The 21,371-nt window shown below is 37.0% G+C and overlaps 2 protein-coding genes across 10 annotated transcripts in view; both read left to right on the top strand.

Moving 5' to 3' along the window:
* Positions 1-12,143, top strand: part of MLIP (muscular LMNA interacting protein) — a 104,105-nt gene extending 91,962 nt beyond the window's left edge. For 2 of the 9 annotated variants that reach the window (XM_074538211.1, XM_074538210.1), the window contains 3 exons: positions 2,291-2,344; positions 8,771-8,805; positions 10,901-12,142. In XM_074538211.1, the coding sequence (XP_074394312.1) occupies positions 2,291-2,344; positions 8,771-8,797 (81 nt within the window). In that variant the 3' untranslated portion in view covers positions 8,798-8,805; positions 10,901-12,142. Of the gene's footprint in view, positions 1-2,290; positions 2,345-8,770; positions 8,806-10,900 lie in introns of all 9 variants that reach the window. The other 7 variants (XM_074538203.1, XM_074538204.1, XM_074538209.1 and 4 more) reach the window with 6 other exon arrangements.
* Positions 12,144-18,345: 6,202 nt separating this feature from the next.
* TINAG (tubulointerstitial nephritis antigen) overlaps positions 18,346-21,371 on the top strand; it is a 38,777-nt gene continuing 35,751 nt past the window's right edge. The window contains exon 1 of the mRNA XM_005485994.3: positions 18,346-18,839. Within this exon, the coding sequence (XP_005486051.1) occupies positions 18,473-18,839 (367 nt within the window). The 5' untranslated portion in view covers positions 18,346-18,472. The remainder of the gene's footprint in view (positions 18,840-21,371) is intronic.

A 21,371-nucleotide genomic window follows, 5' to 3' on the forward strand; every position in this document is an offset into this window, starting at 1 on the left:
TTTTGGTTTACACTGACACTTGATGGAAATAACACATGTAATCAGCCTCTGGGTCTTTGGGCTGATGTCTGCCAGGCAAGGCATTTGTTTCCTTTGTAGCTGGCAGAGGCAGAACTGAATGATTTCAGGCAAGATCTGAACACCTTCCTTTCAGGGACCTGCAAGACTAAGTGTTATTTCATCAGAAAAAGGGTGCAGCCTTGGCTTATGTGTTCTCTATTCACTAAAGTACTACTTAAAGTTCTTTATAAATGAGTTATAAGTTGCTTCCTTAAGACTAGACCCACCTGGCTAGTAGAATGCATAGACTCTTCTATGATACTTCAAGGGGTTTTGGTCAGAGAAGCCTTGTGTAAATAGAGAGGACTCAATATTGTTTACTAACTATTTTTCTTCATTATTATTTGGTTAATTCCTTGCCTTCTTTTAATTAAATATCTCCAAACCAGTTAATATTAAGAGTACCTCTCCATAAAATAGAAATAATTTTCCTCCCTATGGAGACTGTCACACAGTTTGGCTCTTAATTTGAAAAGAGGATGCTATCAAAATAAGAGAAGAAATGTATTTCTTGGACAAAAAAAGGTAATTACTCTTGTCAGGTCTAAGGATGGACTTGAGACCTCATATTCAAGAAAAAAGGTAAGGCAGAATCATGACTGAGAGGGGCATTTCAGGTTAAGAGAACAGGCAGTGAGTACCAGCAAGAAAGGCCAGGGTGAGATAACACAATAGAAGTGCATTTTTCATTGATTTTCTCTCTGTGCAATTTGAGGTGTTCCTTTCTCAGGTCACTGCCTGACTACGGAGCTTTTCTTTCTTGTGAGCAGTGGAGAATTCTTCTCAGAGGGCTTAGTTGTACATCAGAAAGTGAACAGAATATGAAAAATACTTTCCTTCTTCTCTTTGAGGTTGACCTTTCTTACTTTGTCTGGGATAAAGATGTGCCATATTCTGATGAGGCAATGAATATCTCAGCTCTAGGGTTTTTTCCAATGGGATACACTTGCCAAGATGCCACAGGTGTTGCTAGAACTTTGTACCTGTATGTCATCAATGATTGCCTAGGCTTGGTAATCGTGGGATGCTGGATTTGGAAGCAGAATATCTGTTCCATGCAGACCATCAAACACCTCCTGTGAGTGCAGCAGCAGGAGGTGGTGTAAGGTCTGGGGGAAGCCTTGGCCTGATTGACATTGGGAGCCACAGGAGTGTCAGAGGGAGGGATGTTGCCATTTGGAGGACCTAGGTACCTTACCCCTTCCTTACCCTTCTTTTGCCTAAATTTACTCCTTTATAAAAATCTATTGAATAAATAAACTTGTTGCCTGAAGTTGTTCCCTTCCCTTTTCATTTTTGGGAATAGTAATCACAAAAAAAGGAAGTTAAATGGCTCAAAGCTTCTGTTGTCGATAAAGTAGATGCCTTCTTCTCTGGGAAGAAATCAGGGCAAATTTGCAAAGGAAGAGAGAAATGTATAACACATTCATAAAGTAATTGCAGAAAATTAGAGTATATTCCACTTCAGTATATTTCTTTGTGTACACAGCCAGTTTAGCAGATCAGTTTTGCTTCTCAAAAAGCACAGTGTAAAAATCAATTTTCTTAGAAGAGCAATATTTTTAAGCAACATGTAATTCGCTGGTTTACTATTTGATCTAAATGCCAAAATAAATTAATGCCTTTGATACACTGGAAATAGCAGGCTTCTTCCAATCTTTTAGAGAATACTCAAGCATTCACATATCAAAACTTTCAGCAACCTTTTCTTTAAACATGATGTCTCTATAAGAATCATGATGTGACTATAAGAAAATGTCAGAAGCTTATGATCTTAACTCTGCCTTTATAAACTTTATAAACTCGAGCTGATTTACCTGCATTCTAATTAAATTCTCATTGATATTGGTATGGTTCTAGTTTGAAATGACTTTAAGTGAATTATCTCATACTAAATGTATCATAAAGTAGGTGCTTTTGCTGTGATTTTTACTTGACATGCCTCTTTGAAATTCAAAAGGAATTTTCCCTTCCCCACCCTTTTAATTATGGGAATATAATATAACAGAAAACAGGCCATACCTTGAAATAGATTTTAAAACAGACAAGGAGTAGTGAGAGTCTGCTGAGCACAGATCTCAATGCCTTGCTATCCTTAGTATGTCTGAGGGTATTTGCTTTAATTTTAAATTTTAGTGATATTTTATATAGAAATTGAACTGATAATGGATTTCTTTTTCCTGTGTTTAACCTCATGCTCTCTCCAACCTGTGACATCTTGGCTTGGCAGCCCAGTTTTTCCATGGTGCCTATTCCAGAAAATGAGATGCTCATCTCCAAGGAGGTAATCAGTTGACATTTAATGGGTTTAAGCATTTGCATGCTAGCTTTATCTTCTATTTGCATAGCCCATATGAGGTTGACCAGTAAAAATCTGCTGAGCTTCCAAACCTGCTCTTTTTTCCAGTGCAGACTACATAAACATTAATTGTTCTTAATGATCAATGAAGGAAAAAACCCAGAGTTGTTTTGCCAACTGGTGCTCATGTGAATTTGAAATAACAGTAACATTTATACTCCAGGTTCCTGATATGTGCTGTTGGGAGGTTAGCAAGTGGGAATGGTTAAATTATGCAGCCATATTTAAATAACACATTCCACAATTTTCAGTCACTAATATAGCTTCTGTTTTAAATACCAGGTACTACAGCTATCAGAAGCACTTAGGATAGTTATTAAGAATTTCATAAAAGACAGTCAAGAAAACATAAAATTTAATTCAAGTATCAAAATTCAGTGCCAGTTAGTTTTTTTTTTTTTTTTTTTTTTACTTTGAAGAAGAATAAAAAACTTTTCTTGAAGTCTAAATTCAGTTGCCAATTTCCTACTACATTTATGTGTCTAAACTGTAGGACCATAGTGGTTACCACTGTAGACAACTCATTCAGTGAGAGAAGATGCAATCTATTATTCATTATCAATTTTCTCTTGAGACAGAGCATATAGAAAATAAAAAAGGTCCAGCTGGCACTGGCAAGTCCTTTTTTCCAACAAGATCATGAGCATGAAGATGAATTATAGCCTCAGTGTTGGAATAGACATATGTAATTCAATTAACTATCACGCTCTTTATCTGGCTTTGGAATGTAATAGAACACCACTCATACGGGACATTTTCAATACTATTTTGGAAATTCACCCATGAAAGCATAATTTAGTACCAATAATAGCAGTATGAGAATGTTTATGACACAAGAATGATTTCTTTACTGCCAAGACCTCTTTTACCAGGTGCATTCTCACAATTATTTCACTAGTTTTTTAATGAATGTAAAAATACAGATATGAATGGTATTTGCATATTTAGAAACAGTTTTTTAAAAAATTTATTATTTTAAAATTAGTTCTAGTTTGTCTGAAAGCAGCCACATGATAATTTACATATATGAAATGGATGTTTGCCAGTCATTTCTACCAAATAAGTAACTTCCTTTTACTTTTGAAAAATACTGTGGGAGTTTTGGGGTCAAGCTCTTCACATTTTGGAAGTGGAGGATTTGCCTGAATTCTGAGTTTGTTGACAACATATCAATATATCCTCACAGTTTATCTCAGTTTCCACTGGAAAAAAGATAAAAATGAAAAGAGGTTGATATCTCAGTGCTTGGGTGGATCAACAGACTGCAGTTCTGCACCAGGAGTACCTAGGCATGACTGTAGCCTCTATTTTCTTGTGCATCCCTGGCCTCTCTGCACAGGGTGTAGGGACTTGGAGGTGTTTCATATCTCTTTTTGTTTGAATCTCCATCACAGCCCTCCAAATCTCCTCCTTTGTTCCTTGCCTTTGACATTTCTGCTTGTTTTTACACCATCAATCTCCTTTCCTCTGCCTCCCAGGAGCCACTTCTTGTTTCTCTCAAAAGCAGGTGTTACAGTGTCTGCTATTCAAAGAAAAACCCAAAATGCCCTCACAAGGTGAAGTTAGACCAAGAAAACCTTTCAGATCTTCTCAGTTAGGCTGGGGTTTTTTTCCATCTCAGCTGTAAAGTTTTGGAAATATTATTGAAGTAGTGGTATATCATTAGAAGGCAGTGAGAAGGACTAAATAGTTCTGAGGATAAATTTGGTTTTGAGATTAAGCAGATTTGCAGTTCACCAGGAACTCTAAAAAGGGTATATATGCACATACATGTATAAATGTGTATGTGTGTGTGTGTATATTTGCAGCCTCTGATGATGTAGAAGATTTTCCTGTATTTGAAAACAGAGGGAAGCAAAAAGCTAGATCCTTGTGTCTCATCCTTCTACTTTACAATTTGCACACTGAGGAAGAATTTTGCAAATCTAATGGAAAGACTGATACTTTCAAAGAGAATTCTTTAAGAGACAAGACACATAATTCAACTATTAAGATTATTAAGATCATTATTAAGATCCATTCAGAAAGTGAAGGATCTTGTACTGACATAGTAAAGTCAGACACAAAAAAAGTGCAAAATTTCTTTGGTTAGAGGCCAGCTTGGTCTGTTCCAAGGCAGGTAAAATATATTAAAACTGTCCTCTAAAAGTTCCCTTATATTTTAAACAAGCACTTTGAACAGAATTTCTATTTACATTTTCAACAAAAGCTTAAATGTAGTAAAACAATGGGACAATTTGTACCATGATCTGTAGAACAACTATATCTGATGAAACTGTGGTTGCATTTATAAGGACCAAAGATGATTGATGGGAAAGAAGATTTACAAGTGCTGTTATCAGTACACTTAGTATGTCCTTTGATTAACATCTTATTGGATGACTTATAATAATGTTAGCTAGAGGCAAATAACTAGCTTTATAGTTGAAAAAAAAGTGTCAGATATCATTTTGTACAGCTGAGCAAGCTGACTGCTGGTTCCCTGGGGCGTGTCACTAATGAGTATTTTGCCACTGTGACTATGCAAGTGGACTCCAGTCCATGCAGAAATATCAGAAGAATTGTGTCAGGCTCACCACAAGCTGCTTGGGAAGTAACATCAAGAGATGACATATTTACTGTTTTCGCTATTACAAATCAAAGAAGGCATTTTTCATACAACTGTTCAACTCGTAAAAAGCAAATGATCCAGTATTTTCCCAAATTTTTAATCACAGTTTTAGAAGGAGGAGGTGACCAGGGCACATCAGGCTGGCCATGTGAAGGCTGAGCAATCTCTTTGTCACTTTAATGGGTGTCAGAGAAGACATAAATGCATCTAGAGATGACCCCCATTTTTCATTCTCAGTCAAGAAGAACTGAGCAAAGGCATCTGTTTCCCTTGAGATCTATTGCTGGAAATGGAATAATTCAGCATTGATACTCAGAAGGAAATCAACATTTATGCTGTCTTGGAGACAGACAGGACAGCAACACAGAATTAGGTGCAGCTCAAGTTATGTGGGACAGCCCTCTTAGCTGACCTGAGAGTAGTGGCTTCTTGGAGATAAGTTGTTGTCAAGCTATGTCTGAAAAACGAACATATCTTCACCACTTTCTGTTTTATGTGGTTGGGTTTTCAGAATTGTATGTTATAATGCTTTCCCTTCTAGTGCATTAAAAAATGCAAGGAAGGTCTTGGTTGATGATTTTTAAAATCCCAACATCTTTCAGGCACCTGTGTTGTTCCTTTTTATTTGGGAACCTATCTGGACTCTAAGAACAGTTTATACTGAATTCCTACCTTATGAGTTTCATAACCCACAAATCCTCATCCTAATTTAATATGTCTTCTTTTTTTTTATCAGTGAATTCTGTTTAGATGATGAACTGATTAGAAAAAAAAATCTGCCAAGTCATAAATCCAATATTACTCTTACTGCTATCATAAGACCCTTAGATCATTCTCCTATATTATCTAAATTATTATCTACTCTCTTTATCTAAAATTTATATAGGCTCATCCTTAACTTTTCCTGCAATGTTCCTCCCTCAGAATGAGAAAGTAAGTGTGATTTGTGCAGTTCCAAAAGAACCCAAATGGGTTCTGATGCTCTGTGAAATGTAAACACCTCTAGGAAGGAGTGAGAGAGGAAATGAGGGAAATGTGCTGCTAGTTTCTCCTTAGTAATTTGTATTGTTTTCCTCAAAGCAAATTATTCACTGGAAATAATAATAAACAAACAAACAAACAAAATGGAGGTACCTTTCTATTCAGAAGAATAGCATTTGTGTAATTTTAGCATCATTCTGTTATGGCATGCACCAAGTAAGACCTGTGACTTCCCTGTGAAAGTAAGAAAATAAATAAGTGATATTCTCCTCCTTGTGAAATCCTTCTCTACAACCAGTGCATTTTAAATGGAGAAGGTGTGAAGGATACTCTTTGAAACATAGCCAAGTAATATGCCAATAATTTCTGTCTTCCTTTCAAGAAAAGCTAGTGCTTGCCCATGCTATGATGTGTGAACGGTGTTATAATCAGTCTCAGAATTTTACTGAGTCAGAACCTTTAGAGTGTATGTTGGGCATATGTAGCTGTATAAAGTAAAAGTATGTCCTCATTACCCTTATTCATCTATGATTTACAAAATCCCAAGTCTACAATTACAATTACTAATAAATGACTAATTATAGCTACCAATACAATTACTTCAAGTCCATGTAATCTTTTGCTGAAATTGAGTAATTACTCAGTTTTCTGTTTGTTTTGTTCATGAAAGATCTGCAATAGTTACTTGAGAAATCAACAGCATTTCCAAAGTCAACATTGTCCTAGGGATAAACATTTATAAAAAGACCCCACAAGAGAAAGTTGATTCTATTGACTTCGGTGGCGACAGGATTTTACCAACTGTGTTCTGTGCAAAGTAACAAAAGTTCTTGAAATTTGAAATTCTATGAAAATGTCAATATGGTCCAAAGTTTTGTTTTACATTGCTCTTGGTCATTATTTACTGAAGGAGTGTTCCTGCTCTGAAGTAAACAATAGTATTAATCATTGATAGAGTCTACCTATAAGAGGAAAATGTAGCCATTTTATGAAAGTGTCCTTGTACTACAGAATTTATGTAAAGGGTTTTACTGTAAACAAAAGCTCCAACCTAAATGACATTATCATGGCAAAGTGATGTTCTTTCAGTTAAACACTCTCCTCAGTGGAGCCTGAATTATTCTGTAATGATTCAGCTCTTGCTTACTGCTCAATACCTTTTCAACTTGTAAAGAAGATTCCAGCTTGTCAAAGCAAGGACCTAACAGAAGCAGAGGGAGATCCACTGGAAACACTCCCACTCACAGGTCAACTTTATGAGAGAACCTACTTTTTCCATTTGGCAGATGAGATAGATCTTTCCAGACATGTTGGAGAAAAAGAAGAGTTGCTGCTTGTGCCTTCCTAGGAGACAGAACCATGGGCTCTTCACGTGTCACATCACAGATGTACTATTCACTTTTTGCTTTCCATCTTGCACACGTTTGCAGCCTTGTTCCTCAGGCAGTGGAGCTGGTGTAGACTGGTATGGCAGAACATTGCTGCCCCTTCCTCTCTGAAGTAGGGGTCTCACTGCCCTTGATTTATTTTGACTGAGCTAAGGAGTGCAACCCTAAGCTCTCTCCATAGACTTATAGCAGTTCATTTAGCTAAAAATGTAATGACCCTGAAAATGAATATTAAATGTATTAATAACTACTGTTTTTACTGAAGGAATGGGATTTTCAGGTGTTAGTGGTGACAAATTCTTTAACCTCTAAATTGGATGGGCCACTGAAACAGTTAACTGTTGCCTTCTGACATTTATAAATAGAAAGGCAGGTCCAAACAATGTACACTCCTAAAATATCAAATAAAAACTTAAAACATCAGCAGAAAACCTTTCTAGTTACTTTATACTTGAACAGTGCTTTATTTTTTTTTCTTGAAAATTTTGTATGTTCAACAGGAAATTTATATTCCAACAGGTATTTGGGCAATATTTTAGTCAGTTTCAACTATATCTTCTTGTTTTAAGTAAAAAATTTCAATTATAGCCTACTGACTTGAATGGTCATATTAGATCACCATGCTGTAACAAGGAGAAAACATTTCATGCATTTATAGAATTTTATTTGTATAGGGATTGCACAAAATATTTACTGTTAGTATATTAGCTTTATAAATTTACATTTAAAAGTCTGAAAGGGTAGTAATATAAGAATGATAGAGAAAGTTTGAAATATCAGTATGTGATTCAAACTGCAATTGGAATCTAATTCCACCTGGCATTAAGAAACAGCTGTTGTTGCTGGTCCCCTTCAAGGAATGGCAGGAGTTCTGAGAAGCAGTTTTAGAGGAAAAGAACTTGCCTTGAGTAGCTAGACAGAACATAATTGTAGGCTGAAGAAGTTTTTTTTTAAATTATTCCATACTTAGGTAAGGCATAAGTAATTAGAATCATAGAATCAGATTTAAGTTAGCTATAGCGTTTGACCACTCCTATGCTATAAAATATGTTTCTTTCTTATGGCTAATTAAAATTTCCCCCATTGCTGCCTTGTTTTCTTTCACCATGAAAATCTGGGCTGTCATTAAACCTTTCTTGAATGGCTGGAAAGGCAAAAAAAATACCCCATGGTCTACTCTTTAGGTTAATTAAGTGCTAGCTGTAGCCGCCCCTCATCTGTCACATATCTTTCCCAGAAATCAACAAACACTTGTAACTATCCTGATACAACCCAAAGAAGTGTTGTATAACATCTACAACTGTTCCTGCATTTGCAGTTTTTATTTTTGTCTTCACTTTGTTTTCACTTTTTATTTTCATTTTTCTATAGGTTTCAAATGAAAGAGGTTCTGTTTAGATATGATGGTGAGTATTACTATTTTTTAAAAATATTATTACAATCAAAATTAGAATATGTAGCTACTTTGGTGTCTCTTTATCAAATTTTTATACTTTTATTTGAAAAGATGATAGGATGCTTTAGGTACATGATTCAGTGTTTGGACAATAAGATGACTACATTTGGTGAATGATTTTCTATGAATTATTACCAATGCAGAATAATTCCAATTCTTAGCATGACGGAATAAAGTCACAATAGAATTAATTTTAAGTGGGATTCAATCAAATGGTTGTAAGAAATTGAGGTATACCCTGGAACTAGATTGTGAAAGGATGTCAGGGAAATAAGATAAAGTTTTTTATATTTAAGCACATAACCACATACTGCCATTAAATGAATGGTTTGCTAGAGTTAAATACATTGCAAATAATGTACTATGCTTGAGAGCTGACTTAGCAAGAGAGGCCAGAAAATAGGTGATTCTGAAAAGTTCAGTGCCTTTTTTTCCCCTCTTTCCTTGTTCCAGTCTTCACACACAAAAAAAAAAAAAGAAAAAGAAAAAGATATTAATTATGAATAAAATTTTATTTCTGTTATTATTAAGAATTTGTGAGTAGGATCATGAAGAGAAATGGAAAATGACACCTGAAGGAATACTGAGGTAAATTGGAGTATTCATGATGGAACAGCCTAATGAAATTTACCCTTAAAATACTTAACCTACATAATTTCTCAAACACTAGTGACTAGCAGGATGAGTAAGTTTCCAGAAAACTGGAGAAAGGTAAACACAATGTTCTATCTAAGCAAAAGAGGAAAGGAAAATCTGAAGAATCACAGAAAATTCAGTCCTCATGGCATTTCCAAGACACTGGAACAAAGTATTAAACAGCACATTTGTGGGCATCTAGAGAATGGTAAGAAGATAAGATTATTTGCACAGGGACGCGTCAGAAACAAATTCTATCAAGTTGATCTCATTTCCTTCTGTGACAGCAAGGCAGATACAAGGATGTGTTTTATACAGTGTATCTTCAATGTAGTCTCACATGACATCCCTAAGCAAGCAAAGTAAATTAAATTCACATAAGGTAGATAGGTACTTGATTGGAAAGCAGGACTCTCAGAAGGGTTATTTGCTACCTGAGAGGGAGAACATCTCAGTGACTTCCAGAATGTTGTCTTCTAGCTCTAGCACTATAAAGCTTTGCTATTAACTACTTTCTCAATTACATGAACAGTAGGCTTACCCAATTTACAGATAATGCCCAATTGGGGGTATCTGCAAGCAACATGGAAGCCAGGATTTTAATTCAGAAAAATTCACTTATATTAAAGGAATGGCTTGAAATAAATATGATACAATTGACTGAAGAAAAATACTAAGAAATGTGATGTGTACAGACAGAAAAAGAATGACAATAATACTGCAGGTTAGAACCTGAGGATTATAGGGGAGGAAAAACGGAGTCTGAGTAGAAGTGATGCTTTCAGGGAGATGTTGAAAGGAATGCTTATAATATGATGAAGATAATTACTCTTTTTGTCACTATTAGTGCAAAATCAGTGGCATAAGATGTGGGAAACAAATGGGAGATTTAGAAAAGATGTAAAGGCTTCAGCATTTTCACACAGAAGATAAGGACATAAGAAAAAAGGACAGAGTAGAGGCACAGCAGTTTCTCTCTTCATAATGGAGTATTATAAAGGGATATTAGTCACTTTTTCTTCTTTCCTATGAGTAGGAGAAAAAGAGACGAGTCTAAATTTCAGGGAGAGAGATTTAGTTTGAATTTGAACAATTACAGCTCTGTGAAAATTTAAGTCGCAAAAGCAGTTTGCCTCAGGCTGCTGCAAAGACAGGCAAGCTTCTTACAAGATAAATCTGATCTGCCAGCTCTCTCCTCTCCCACAACTATAGGACAAAGGTGGAGTCTGAATATATCTTTTAGGTTGTTTGTTTTTTTTTTTTTTCCTGTGAAACTATGAATTCGATTTGTTAGACAGATCATCAGGTTGTATAAATTAAGAAAACTAAGTGACCTCAGTGTGTGTTATATATCTTACTAATCTGTATTTTTGACAAATTGTGTTCATACGAAAATTCTTCTTTTGCAGCCCCAAATTAGGATAAAGAGCAAAAACTGAATTTGAGGCCTCTTTCTATATTAAGAAGGAATCCACAGCACTGGTCTTATTTGAAGCACCATTAAAAAAAATTGCTTATGGTATGATAGTTGCAAGGCAGCAATAACAACGAAATATTCTTTCAAGAAATAATCTTATGTACTAGCATAATTAACCCCAGAGATACACACACACATGAATATGCCATTTCTTGAAGTGCTTGCTGATTTAAGAGATGCCCAATATAACACAGCATATTTTCTTTAGAAATAATATAAATGTTGAAATTAAATAAAGCTGTATTTTTGATGCAAAATGTTTTTTGTGATTCTTGTTTTTACTCCTGTAAATCTGGCTCCATGGGTTTCAATGGCTGAGAAGAAATGCCACCATTGCTGGGAAAGGAATGCTCCTGTGTGCTTTACTTTGGTCACATTTTGCCACCACACAGACACTTGTATTCTGTGAAGCAGTCCAAGTGGGATTATTCACGTTGGTGTCAGCACCCACAGCAGTCAGCAGTGAACATGCACAGTGATTTTCCCCTGCCATGTAATAATTCATAGCCCCTGTGACCCTGCCAGGTGCAGAATGCAGGCAGAATTACCCTGTGCACTCCTGGAACAGCAGGAAGAAACGTCGCTTTCCACTTTATGCTGTTGGCTTTTTGATCTTGTGCTGCTTCCACATGATGTTGTACAGGCCTGGATCTTAAAGATTTTGCTTTCAAAACGAATTATGAAAGAGCAAGGAAGCTGGTTGTCTATGCTTGCATGAGCTACCTGAGTTCTCCCCAGTGCCTTGGTCCTTTGAACCCCAAGTCACCCCTCAGGCGACTCTGACAACACACTCAGGACCTTTCCATCACAGCCCTGTCCCAGAGTGCAGGAGATTTCATCTCATAATGAATTGTGATAAAGTCTGATAATTTCATGAGAATCTCCTGTTTTCATTAAAATTAATGTGATGAAATATTTTATGAAATACTACCATAAGGAAAACCATTAAAATTAAAACCAGCTTAAGTGGAATAGTCCATACGCTGCTCAGCTTTTTGCCCTATTTGAACTGATGTAACTTCAATCAAGCCTGCTTTTAAGCTGTTGGACTCTGTAGCTATGAAAACTGAAGAAAAGGGCAGCAATTAGTGAGTATTTCTCTCTATAGGTAATATACAAATTTTTAAGAATATTGTGGAAAGATTGCTACACATTTAAGGGTGGTGTTTTTTGTATTAGTTTCTTTCTCAATGGAAAAATAATAGTAGTTAACTGTATAGATCTTGTGAATGACATACCTATTAACCAGGTGGTGGAAAAAACTCATCTCAGTGAGTTCAAGAGTTTGTGGGGACAGAAATCCACACGTACAAATAGAACAAAAAAGTATAGAAAAATTTAAAAAATAGATAAAAATTCATACATATAAAACCATCTATCACTATAAATGTGTTAAAAATACTGTAGGAGCTGTAATAGATCTACCCACTAAGGACCTAATAATATTTCTTGGTTTCAGTAAAGCACTGAAGTGGGAAAAATTAATACTTAAAGCCATGTGATCTGTGTAATTCTCAAAAGCCTTAGTCTGCTTTCCTGCTCATTTTTTTCCAAGGTGTTTGTTTTATTCTGAATTTGTTCCAACCCCAGATTTCTTTTCCTCCTTTCTTTTCAGCTTTGTAGAGCCCAAATCCAGTCTAGCATGTCTAGCTGAGACAATTGTTCACATGGCTTACATTTAAGTTTAAATTAACCCATGAGATAGACTGAAAGGTGAAAGGAACACAAGCAAGAGAAGGAACTACTGGGATCAGAGGAAGAACAAAGGAGAAATCCTTTTGCTTACCTCTGTGATTTTGTTCGTCTGTGTGTACTTTAAGAAAAAGTTTCCCTCTCTGTTCAAAAAGCTTCCATCTATGAATGAAAAATGAGATTATATTGGCAATCAGTTTCTAGAAATTGTGTCCTGGGAAACCAATGGAAAAAGTATTAAGAAAAAAAAATCTTTAAGGAGAGATTATAAAGAGCAAAACAACATGAAAAGTGATTGCCTTTTCTGTAGTACTGAAAGATTAATGGATGCTGCTCATTCAATAGTGTAATATATTTAGTCCAGGTTCTGATGCCTTACCCTGATTTTAGTAATGATGTTCTGGTAAAATACATATTCCCAACAGGATCACATTGGCTGCATATCTTTACTGAGGGCTTGTGATCCCCTTTTTGCCTCAACTTCTCTTGCAGTCTGACATGCCATGTTCACCCCCCCTCTGTGCCTGCTTGAGGTGTTTCTTTTGTTGCTCTGTGCTACAACTCAAGCTATCAAGAAAATGACTTATTTAAGTTGGCCCAAGTGGTCAGAGGGGAAATGTGTCCAGCACAATAGGTGCATTTGGACAGTGACATACTTGAGAAAATTTGGATGCTGCATCAGAATAAGGACAGCCCTTGGTCCCAGGGTTCAATGGCTGGCATCCAAAGCCTGATTTGGTGTGGCACAGATCTGTGCTCTGGACTCAGCTTTAATGAGAAAATTGCTTAAATCTCGGGGAGTTCACAAGCTAAAGCTATGCAAAATGAAAAAGAAAAAGCACAGAGAGAAGGATTTTGCTAGGTTGGAAAGATTAGCAACTCAGGGATTTTTTTTTGAGACAAAAACTCAGGGATTTTTCTCTTTGAGAAAAAGAAAAAAAATCTATACCTTAAAGTTTAAAAAAATCATTGAAAGCAGAGAAAAAAATCATTGAAAGCAGAGAATCAGAAAGTGGCAACAAGGCAACACTGAGGATCAGTCTGTTAAAAGGATTAAGATACAGTCTTACTAGAAGCAGCTGAGGTGGGGGTGTTTATCCTGGAGAAAAGGAGGCTCAGGGGAGACCTTATCACTCTATGAATACCTGAAAGGAATTTGTGGGCAGGTGGGTGGTCAGTCTCTTTTTCCAAGTAGCAAGTGATAGCATAAGAATGGCCTCAGTTTGTACCAGAGAAGGTTTAGATTGAGTGTTAGGAAAACATTTCTTCACTCAAAGGGTGGTCAAGCATTGAAATAAGCTGCTGAGGATGGATTCATCATGCCTGGTACCATTAGTGGTAGATTCACCTTGCCAGGTACTGTTCAATAGGTGTTTGGATGTAGCACATGGAGACATGTGATAGACTCTGTGATCTTAAGTATCTTTTCCAAAATGAATGATCCTATGATTCTAAGTTTCACTGGTGGGATCAGATAGGAACACACAATTGAGATGAACACCAACATGTGAATAACTTGCTTGCAACACCCAAACAATACTTTCTGAGAGCTCATACTGTCAATGAAATACAGTACAATGCTTGTCTCCATCTTTGACTGGTTGACGAGGTTTGGCATTGGCAAATGAACAGTAAACATCACCTCTCTGAAGCTAAATGCAGCCATGCACAGGTTAATACGTTCACAATAGTCTGCACTGATGGCATAATGAAGGTGGCATGTGGTCCATTGAGATGCCAAAATTTCTGCACATGATTGTGTTTCTTGAGAGGTTCCTCTTCAGGTTTGAGCCACGGTGACTGCTGCTACCTGTAAGTCCTAGTGAAACACCATTATGGAGAGCCCCTGCAATTGTAGGACTACATGGACACTGTGCTGGTTCATGCACAGGCTTCACTGGGCTGAGCCCAGAGTGGGCTGGCCTTACACAGCACAAGAGCAAGGCTGGCAAGAAGAATGAGATGGCACCTGCCTCCTTAAGGCTGACCAAGTGATGCAGCTGGCACAGGAAATATGCGTGGTCAATTGCTGTGGTGGGTAGGGCAAAAGTGCTGTGAGGCCATAACAACCACAATAATGATGATAATAAGAATGATAATAATAATAGTAGTAGTAGTAGTAAACCATGTAAAACCATGTAATGTATATTTGTAACACCTATAATGTAATTTTTAGCTGCGGTTCTGCCTTTTGCCTGCAGTTGTTGACTCTGAACTCATGGGCATTTATGTGTGTGCATCTTGGTGTGTGAGGAATGGGATTCCTTTGGCACACATGATTTGGGTCAGTTGCTCTTCCTCTACCTCCAGCCCTAAATCTGTTGATTCAAACATCTGATGAATTGGAAGAACTGGTGTCAGAGACTGTGAAAAACAAGTCACACTGTGACAGGGCGATGAAATCTGTCATATAAGTGACCAATTTTCTGAGTTACATGTAGCTTGGATTAACGTCATAAGACTTGAGATAGGCAGTCCTGAAATTTTGGATTAAAATTATCACTGCTTGCTACCACACCAACAACACACAGCAGTGACCTGCTGGCTCTTGCCAACCAGGCACCCCTGTTCCTATGCCTGCTGTAAAGATACAGAGAGTGAATTGACAGTGAGAAAATCACTTTAACACACAGCTTGTCTCTGCATAAACACATCTAGGAGCTAGCCATTCACAGTTTGGGAGGATGGATCCTATTCTACCATTAGTACAAGGTAGAGACAGCACATTGTGGGATAATACTTTTGTTGAAGTAATTTTGCCTGAAAACTTTCACTGCATTGAACCATTAATAAAAAAGAGGAGTAAGCATAAAGTGCTGTGGCCAGTAGAAATCAGTGGTGCATTCTGTGCCAGGAGTCGCCAGTTAAATTTCCATTTAAATTCAACAAAATGGATGGAAGGTATCTTTGCAGAGTTTAAACTGGAGATAAGCAATTACATGGATTCTCTGATGCATGGAGTTGTGCCTCCTGGCAAATGACTGACCTGGGCTCTGGCATTGTGATTTCTTCCTTAACTGGCCCTTCATTTCCTGGCCAAAGGTCATAGTACTGCAATTCCCCCTGCACAAGGATTGGCTCCAGTCTGCTTGTGGCAGCCAGAAGTGAAGGTATTATGGCTGTCTGATGGGGTGAGCTCACCTATCCATCCTGGGAGTCATCTTCAGCACCAAGAGTCTTACCAGCCACTGCTATCCTACGCTTCTCTGAAGCTGATGAGATTTTTATGATGCCCAGTAGGCTCAGTCAGACAAATTAGGACAGCTTTTGAAAGAAAGGCTGTGAAATAACCCTGGTGCAGCTTTAAAGAGATTGGACATTTTAATGTCTCTTTTTTTTTTTTTTGATTTGTTACTCCATCAATCATTCAGTGCTATTAATATTTGATTTTCTGCCAAACATGTGGTGTTTCCTGAAGCTCAAGAATAAACATCAAGAACTGCTGAAAGAGGAACTAGACAAACATTTTTGCACCTAACTGTGCCAACTAGAACCAATACTAGTACATTGACACAAAATCTTAGGACAGCTGTTATGCTTGGAACAGGCTAATCTTCAACAGATAAAAGGATCACGTCCAGCTGTTTCTAAATTATTACAGATAAGTCAGTGCAAGCTTTCACACAGTGAAGACAGAGCTGCTTGCTTACAGAGGAAAATGCTAAAAAAATCTATTTGCTGAAGCACAATGGAATAGTTTTGTGGGTTTTTTAAGGTTTGATCAGAAACCATCAACTGAGAAAAATGGGTTATATCAACTTCGCTGGAAAACAAAGGGGCTTAGAACACAAGTTGATTTTTGTGTTCTTTTCAAGGAAATCGAACACCTGTGTAAATTAGCTGAAATGATTTCCAAGCAAATTCCTTGCCCCTGGTTTATCATCAGCAGGTCTTTAAAGTTAAAAAGAGATATGCTTGTTCATTTAATCTGACTGACAGACATTTACCACATATTCTTTCTTATGCTTCCAGAGCAAGGAGATAACTAGATAAAAGTGTTTCTGAAGATTTGTAATACAAAGGAGATTTGAATTTTTCTAATTTCAGTGCAAATCAGAGGTCATTTTCTTGGAGCTCACAGAACTGCACAGATGTAAGGAAAAGAAATGAATTATAATTTCCAGAGAGCACTTCACTGTTTCTATGAATATATCCTTTCTCATCTCCCTTATATTTGTTGCATCATTGCAGTCAGTGACAGAATTAAGGTTGTGCAAATTTTTCTACTATGAACAAAACAAAACCAACCAACCAACCAACCAAACAAACAAACAAAAAAAAAAACAGAGCAAATTTGAAGGTTAAGACTTATGTACCATTAATGTGATGGACAGTGATTGCCTGTTGCTGACCTTGGCCTTTCTGATATCTTTCATACAGAAGATTGCCTGCAAGAGAGAAAAATAAAATCGTGTGGTCAGAGGTAATTTTCCCTCATCTGCAGCTCCTTAGTTGTGACAAGGACAGTGTAGGAGGCAGGTCCAATAAAAGCACTGCTGGCAAGAAATTGTATTGAGGACTCCAGTCTTCAAAAAATGTACACACATTCTGCCTCTTAATGCCTCTGTCATTCATGGCAATGCATCCACACTGGCTGTGCTTTCAAAAGTAGCTGCCCTTCGATGCTGTGCCTTCCCAAGCTGCCCAGCTGAAGTCACAAACGGGAAAACCCCCTTACTTCCCTAGAACACAGCCCACCATCAACTTCACCATCAATTTCTCTCATTTACTAAGAAATGGAGACAGAAGGATGACTGGTTTTTACCTATGCTTGTTCAGCTTTGGGAATTAAAATGTCTTGTTCAGATCTGAAATTGTGTGGGGGGTTTTTTATTTCAGTTAAGCCTTATGTGCTATCTCTGGTAGAAACTTCAAAGTTCTTCAGTACTTTTTTCTGAAACTTTTCTTGGAAACAGTACCAAATATATTTCTTTAAGCCCTCTGTTCAAAAACCTGGAGATTACAGATCATGTAGCAAAGGCTGTTAGACTTATCCCTGATATCTGCTTTTTGGTTTTTTGCCTTTTTTTTGGTGAATATATAAATACAGACATTTACTTCTTAAATAGGAATGAGCACTTATTAGTGGGTATTTATTATATTAATTAGAATGACTGCCAAGTTAATTTTGACTACAGAAATGCAAACCTTAAAAGAATAACTTTGAGTAATGTTTTATACTGAATACCACCTGATTTTTTTCTGAGTTTGCCTATAATAAAACAAGTGAAAAAAGTGAAGCATATAAGGCTAAGATAGATCACTGGAAATAAAATTGAAATGGGGGATACAGGATAAGTTTACTGCAGTGATGTCACCCTGCTTATCAGATAGGAAAATTTAGGTGAGACGTTAAAGGTTTTCTAATCATGTGGAGCACATGCTGGTTATGGGAACACATAAAGAAAGAGACATTTGACTTTTGACATCATGTACTCATTCCTCACATTGTTTTGATTTTAGAAGTCTGAAGTACAGAAGTAAAATACTGGATCATGTATATTTTGTATATGTTGAAACTTTGCTATAAACTTTCTCACTTGCAGGAGATCACACCGAAGTTTCATAATGATGAATATGTAGTTGTGGCTCTGTTTCCAGTACCTCTGTATCTTGGACAAATAAATCTGTTTACAACATATCTGACTAATAATTAACACCTGCAGAGTCTTCCTGGAAAACTGTAGTCTGCAGCTTTCTGTTCAGATTTCTTTCTGATTGCTGACTGGAGGTACTACCTCTAGAGTAAATGAACATTTGCTGAGAAAGTGAAAGACAAAAAGTCTCAAAAAAGGCTTCTAGAGGCACAAGAATGTGGCACAAAATTCAGATATTGCTCTTATATTGCATTGCCAGTGAAGTTGCAACGACAAAACGTCTTGATTCCAGAAGTTTCCCTCAAGGACTTTACTCAGTAAAAGACAGTGGTTCTGCTAAGTGGAACAGGATTGCAAGGAGTCTGTATCAGGGAAGCTCCTGCAGGATACGAGGCTGTTGCACAGGAAGAGATGATGACTGCAGCTTTACCATTGTCTCCAGAGGAGCTATATGTTACTGTGACCAGTACTGCACCTCGGGCTCTCCCGGGCCTGTAGACTGCTGCACTGACTACTGGGATGTCTGCAACCACCCCGTGGAGCCCACCAGGTCAGAGGAGCCCTGGCCACCTCCAGCATGGGGTAAGTGGAGAGAAAATGCTCAGCTGGCTTTAGCGCATCGCAGTGAAAATACACATAGAAGTAAAATCCTGAAAAATTGACTGAAGTCATAGTGGACAAAGACACTGAGCATGAAACTGGAGTGAGAATTACTTGATGTTATTTCTTTGTCTCTAGGACATTAGCATTGATTTGATTGTGTTTCTCTTGGACAGAACCTCTGTTTTATTTGAAACTTGTCAAAGCACCTCATTGGGTCAAAATTAGTGTAAACTGAAAAATTTCAAGAGGGTTCCACAGATTAACATGAGATCAACAGCAAGCTCTAAATATTTGTATTCATTAGTACAAACAAATCATCAACAAAACTGAGGGTTATCCTGAATGATACTGCCCTGAGGTGTTCTGCAATGCTTTTGATTCAGCACAGCTTTCCTGTAGGACACTTTTTCTGACAACAGCTCAGGTGCAGGACTAAATGAAGGGATGTGGTTAGAACAAAGAGTAGATGAAGGGATGTGTTACAGCAAGGATTTCTGGCATATTTTAGTTTCTTACTCATTACTTTGCAGTGCAAGTCCCTCCACGACTACTCTGAGTCTAATTATTTTTAGCACTAAAAATTGGAAAAAGAAATTTATTTTTTTCAAACATCTGGTCCTCCCTTGGCTTGTGGATAGGCCAAATCTCTGCTGGTGGAGAAAATTTGGTATTCTTTACATCTTTGGCCAGATCTGGTGTAGCTTCTTACTGTCAGTACACCAAATCTGGCCAAAGATGTAGAGAATGCACCAAAGTTTCAAAGGCCTGAAATCAATAAAATACTACTGTGACTTTTAAAAATTAACTGTCTCTTTTCAATAACTTTGCTGCTTGCAGTTCAGCACTTCGAACACAAGCTCTTCAGGAGGCTGTGCTCTTAGGTGTGCAGCCAAAATCTGATCAGTGGGAGTGACAGAAATGCTGCAAAATTTGATTTTCTAAAGTGTTTCTAACTATTTAAAAGAATTTTCTAAGGCTCTATGTAAAGAAAGACATTTATTTTCATTTTTATTTGGTGCAGTGATGTATATTATTTTTGACATGAGGTTTTTGTTGTAAGCTCTTCTTAAACATGTAATTGTATTTCTGCCTAGATCTGAGAGCTGGTGGGTCTACTGTGGCAAACTGTCTCATGGAATTGAATCATTACAAAACCTGCAGCAGTTTGCCACATGGTCACTGCCACAAGTCCACCTTTAAAAAGTAGAAGTGTAACAGATAAGGTTAAGATAAGGGAATAGGTGAGGGGTAATCTTTTTACTGCTTTCTTAATCCAATTTTTTGCATTTGTGCTGGCTGTTTGCAACTCCTAACATACCTGCCAGGGGTAACAATTATATTTAATGTACCTTTACTTGTCCTATAAATGATCTTATACTCTTTTTTAATATGTCATCTTTAAAAAGATAGAAAGTCTGATTTTTTTTAAGAATCTCTTTATTGGATATTCATTATGTAAGTAATTTAGAGGGTAAAAGATGAATAATAAAGCCAAAATTAAGCAGGGGAAGAAAGGTAACAGACAAAACCATCTCTAAAGAATCTTCATAAAACTGGAATATCTGAGGAATTGGAATGAAAAAAAGGAGAAACAAGTAGGAATAAATGCCTGAAGATTAAGAAAATTAGGAAGATCATTAGAAATGACATAAGTATGCTAGCTGACTTTTAGCAAATGAGACTACAATTCTGTCTTAGGCTAACAATTATTTAAGCACTTGAAGACCACATGTGACAAAGTACTTTTTACCTGGAAGGTCTTGATCTTTTGGTTGCCAGAGGTTTTGCTCTCAGAGCCTCCTGAGTCATAGTTCTTTAAATAAACCAATAAAGTGAAGTGTTTTACATGGGCTGGAATGTACAGCAATAAAACTGCTCAGTGGTTTATTTCAGGATCCCCACATATTCACTGAGAGGCTACAGCAGAAACACTGTGACTTCTTGCATGTGTGTGCACCATGCTGGGGGTCAGTATTGATTTAATTGTGTGGAATTGCTTTGACTCTGCCTTCATAAACCCAGTCTTCAGTTTGTTTCTATGGCTTTCATGTGTAGTTTCAGAGGAAACTGCACATTCCTGCCTTAAATACCAAATAGAAGTTCAGGGTCTTTTTATTATAGTCATATTTTAATTTCTGTTGTTAGAAGAACTTTTTGAGTTTTATCTCAGGACTTTATTTATTATTTATTGTATCTCTTTGTTTCTGTTATTCTGATGGTACAAAAAACCCCGTGAAAGCCCACATACTGGGTCTCACTCTGTTGGTGGTGTAAAAGTGACATCCAGTGAGTTTACTGATTGCTTTTACATGACAGATGTGATCTGATCTACAAGGGAGTAAACCTAGAGATATTTCACTGACAGAAGTACTCACACCAATGCTGGGGACAAATTAAATAAGAACCATTAACAGTATATGAATGTTGGACTGTGAGGGAAGTCTCTATTTCTCAAATTTTCTTCTTTCCAGTAATGATTTTCACATCATAAAATCTCAAAGTCATCAAGTT

This window comes from Zonotrichia albicollis, chromosome 3 (assembly GCF_047830755.1).
Source record: "Zonotrichia albicollis isolate bZonAlb1 chromosome 3, bZonAlb1.hap1, whole genome shotgun sequence".
NCBI classification, from domain to species: domain Eukaryota; kingdom Metazoa; phylum Chordata; class Aves; order Passeriformes; family Passerellidae; genus Zonotrichia; species Zonotrichia albicollis.